This window comes from Solanum verrucosum, unplaced genomic scaffold (genome assembly GCF_900185275.1).
Source record: "Solanum verrucosum unplaced genomic scaffold, falcon-dt-bn FXZP01000154.1, whole genome shotgun sequence".
NCBI classification, from domain to species: domain Eukaryota; kingdom Viridiplantae; phylum Streptophyta; class Magnoliopsida; order Solanales; family Solanaceae; genus Solanum; species Solanum verrucosum.
This window is the reverse complement of record NW_026020217.1, coordinates 2,050,501-2,052,323: the sequence shown is the minus strand read 5'-3', so window position 1 is coordinate 2,052,323 and position 1,823 is coordinate 2,050,501. Positions and strand designations below refer to the sequence as shown.

The following is a 1,823-nucleotide window of genomic DNA, read 5'->3' as shown; positions in this document are numbered from 1 at the left end:
AACGATAGGAGTATATATAACCCAAAAATATAACAGAAGATATACACATACCATATTTGAAAGTTTTAGAAGTATGTTTAACCCTTTTCAGATATAATATTATTGTTATATATCATGCATTGAAGTGTAATAAAGATCCATTTTGTTCAAACTATAGTACAAACACATTGCAGCTTTTACATGGACTACAAAATTTACAATAAGGAGAATCCATTTTAAAGTGAGCATTATTTTACCTATAAATAAAATTACAACATGTGAAAGGTTATTTATTTAATTTAATTTATCAGTGATAACTATGATAATTCAGAGTATACATGCAATTCTCAACATACTTCACCAAATCTGTAGGCTGAGGTAGACGTGTTGCAACGCCTGCACGTATATTACACAATCAGATCACTTAAAAGGTAATTCTAAATAACTCTATATAATGGACATTGATTTATACTGATAGTGTAAATCGTTTAGTATTATCAGTACGTATAACTTAAATCCAATTAAGGCATATGATGAAAAAGGAAGAAATGGGCTCACCGAGTTCATACGCTTTAGCAGCAACATTAGCAGCAATATGAGTTGTGATCTTTCTGATATTACCAAAAAGAGGGTAAATTATCCCCTTGACATAATGCTCCTCAGTTACTTGACTGGCCAACGCTTTTGCTGTTTCGCGTAAACAAAAATTAATGATGGGAGGATGTGACACGTTGGGCGGTTGGGGAGGGGATTGACTTGTCCAAATTTGACCCAACTTGCCCATTTTTCACCTCTTATGGTCAAGATATGAGATTTCAATTTAAGGTTTGTAATTCAAATAGTCCCTCTATTTTAATTTGGTTGCCTGATCAAAACTTGAGATGGAATTTAAGAAAGTAAATGCAACTTTTGACTATGTGGTTTATGAACATGGCATGTGGGAAGTTGAAAATTAAAGAGTTATCATTTATCAAAAGAGAAAACAAATATTCTTTTTAAAACAAACTTAATAGGAAAGTTAGACAAACAAATTGAAACGAAAGAGTACTTACAAGCTGCTAAAAGCATGTCGTTGTGCACACGAATAGTGCCAATCATGACCAATCCCAAACCAAATCTTGGGAATATGTAACAGTTGTTCGCCTGTGATATTGCACGAAAGAGTGTAACTTAACCATAATCGAGTTGATTGTGGTGGTACTTCACAAAAGAACTTAAGCATATATATGCATTAATAAACCTGGCTAGGAATGTGGAGTTTGTTGTTGTACTCTACAGAAGGGAATAGACTTCCACTTGCGAAGATGGCTCGACCCTCTTCATAAAGAAAATAATAAGAAACAAGAACAACGACGTGAGCGTTTGGTGGAAGATTTAACCGAACACAAATTTAAACTTGACAGATTCAACGTTTAAGATCCTTATATGCATTGAACTCATTGTACTTTTGAAATGATGGTTTCAAAATTTTAGTGATTTTTCACATATACCTCTGTTATCATGAATATTAGCTACTTACCTCACTCCAAGTGTAAGCTTCTTCAGTAATGCATTTGGATTGTGTAGTCGGGTTTGAGAGAGCCATAATGGTCTCTGCAAATCATATTTTAGTCAGTTAGCTCAAAGAAATTAATTTTCAATGGGGAGAGAGGAAATGGAAAATCGTGGAAATGAAGCGCCTTGTTTATGGAGGCCATAACCTCAATCACTTCCTTAGTAAATGTTTTTCCCACTCTAGACGTTCTGATTATGGCAGCTGGCTTAATGGCCTAAATTAAATTTGGAAGTGTTAATGCATACAAAAGGATTATAAAAGTGGCAATCCTGGATTAGGGAGCGAGCTC

At 34.2% G+C, this 1,823-nt stretch overlaps 1 protein-coding gene across 1 annotated transcript; it reads right to left on the bottom strand.

The window, feature by feature from the left end:
• Positions 1 to 286: 286 nt before the first annotated feature.
• LOC125830715 (NADP-dependent malic enzyme-like) lies at positions 287 to 1,564 on the bottom strand. Its single transcript, XM_049509888.1, has 4 exons — positions 1,499 to 1,564; positions 1,032 to 1,122; positions 538 to 666; positions 287 to 375 (listed from the first exon to the last, which is right to left on the bottom strand). The coding sequence occupies exons 1-4, from the start codon at positions 1,562 to 1,564 to the stop codon at positions 287 to 289; spliced, it is 375 nt and encodes a 124-aa protein (XP_049365845.1).
• Positions 1,565 to 1,823: the final 259 nt, after the last annotated feature.

Bases quoted from the DNA above. Each gene is read 5' to 3' on its own strand.
- LOC125830715 (XM_049509888.1), bottom strand. From the start codon at position 1,564: ATGGCTCTCTCAAACCCGACTACACAATCCAAATGCATTACTGAAGAA. The intron at 1,123-1,498 runs GTAAGTAGCTAA...GCAATATCACAG, and splicing joins AAGCTTACACTTGGAGTGAG to GCGAACAACTGTTACATATT. The intron at 667-1,031 runs GTAAGTACTCTT...TACGCGAAACAG, and splicing joins CGACATGCTTTTAGCAGCTT to CAAAAGCGTTGGCCAGTCAA.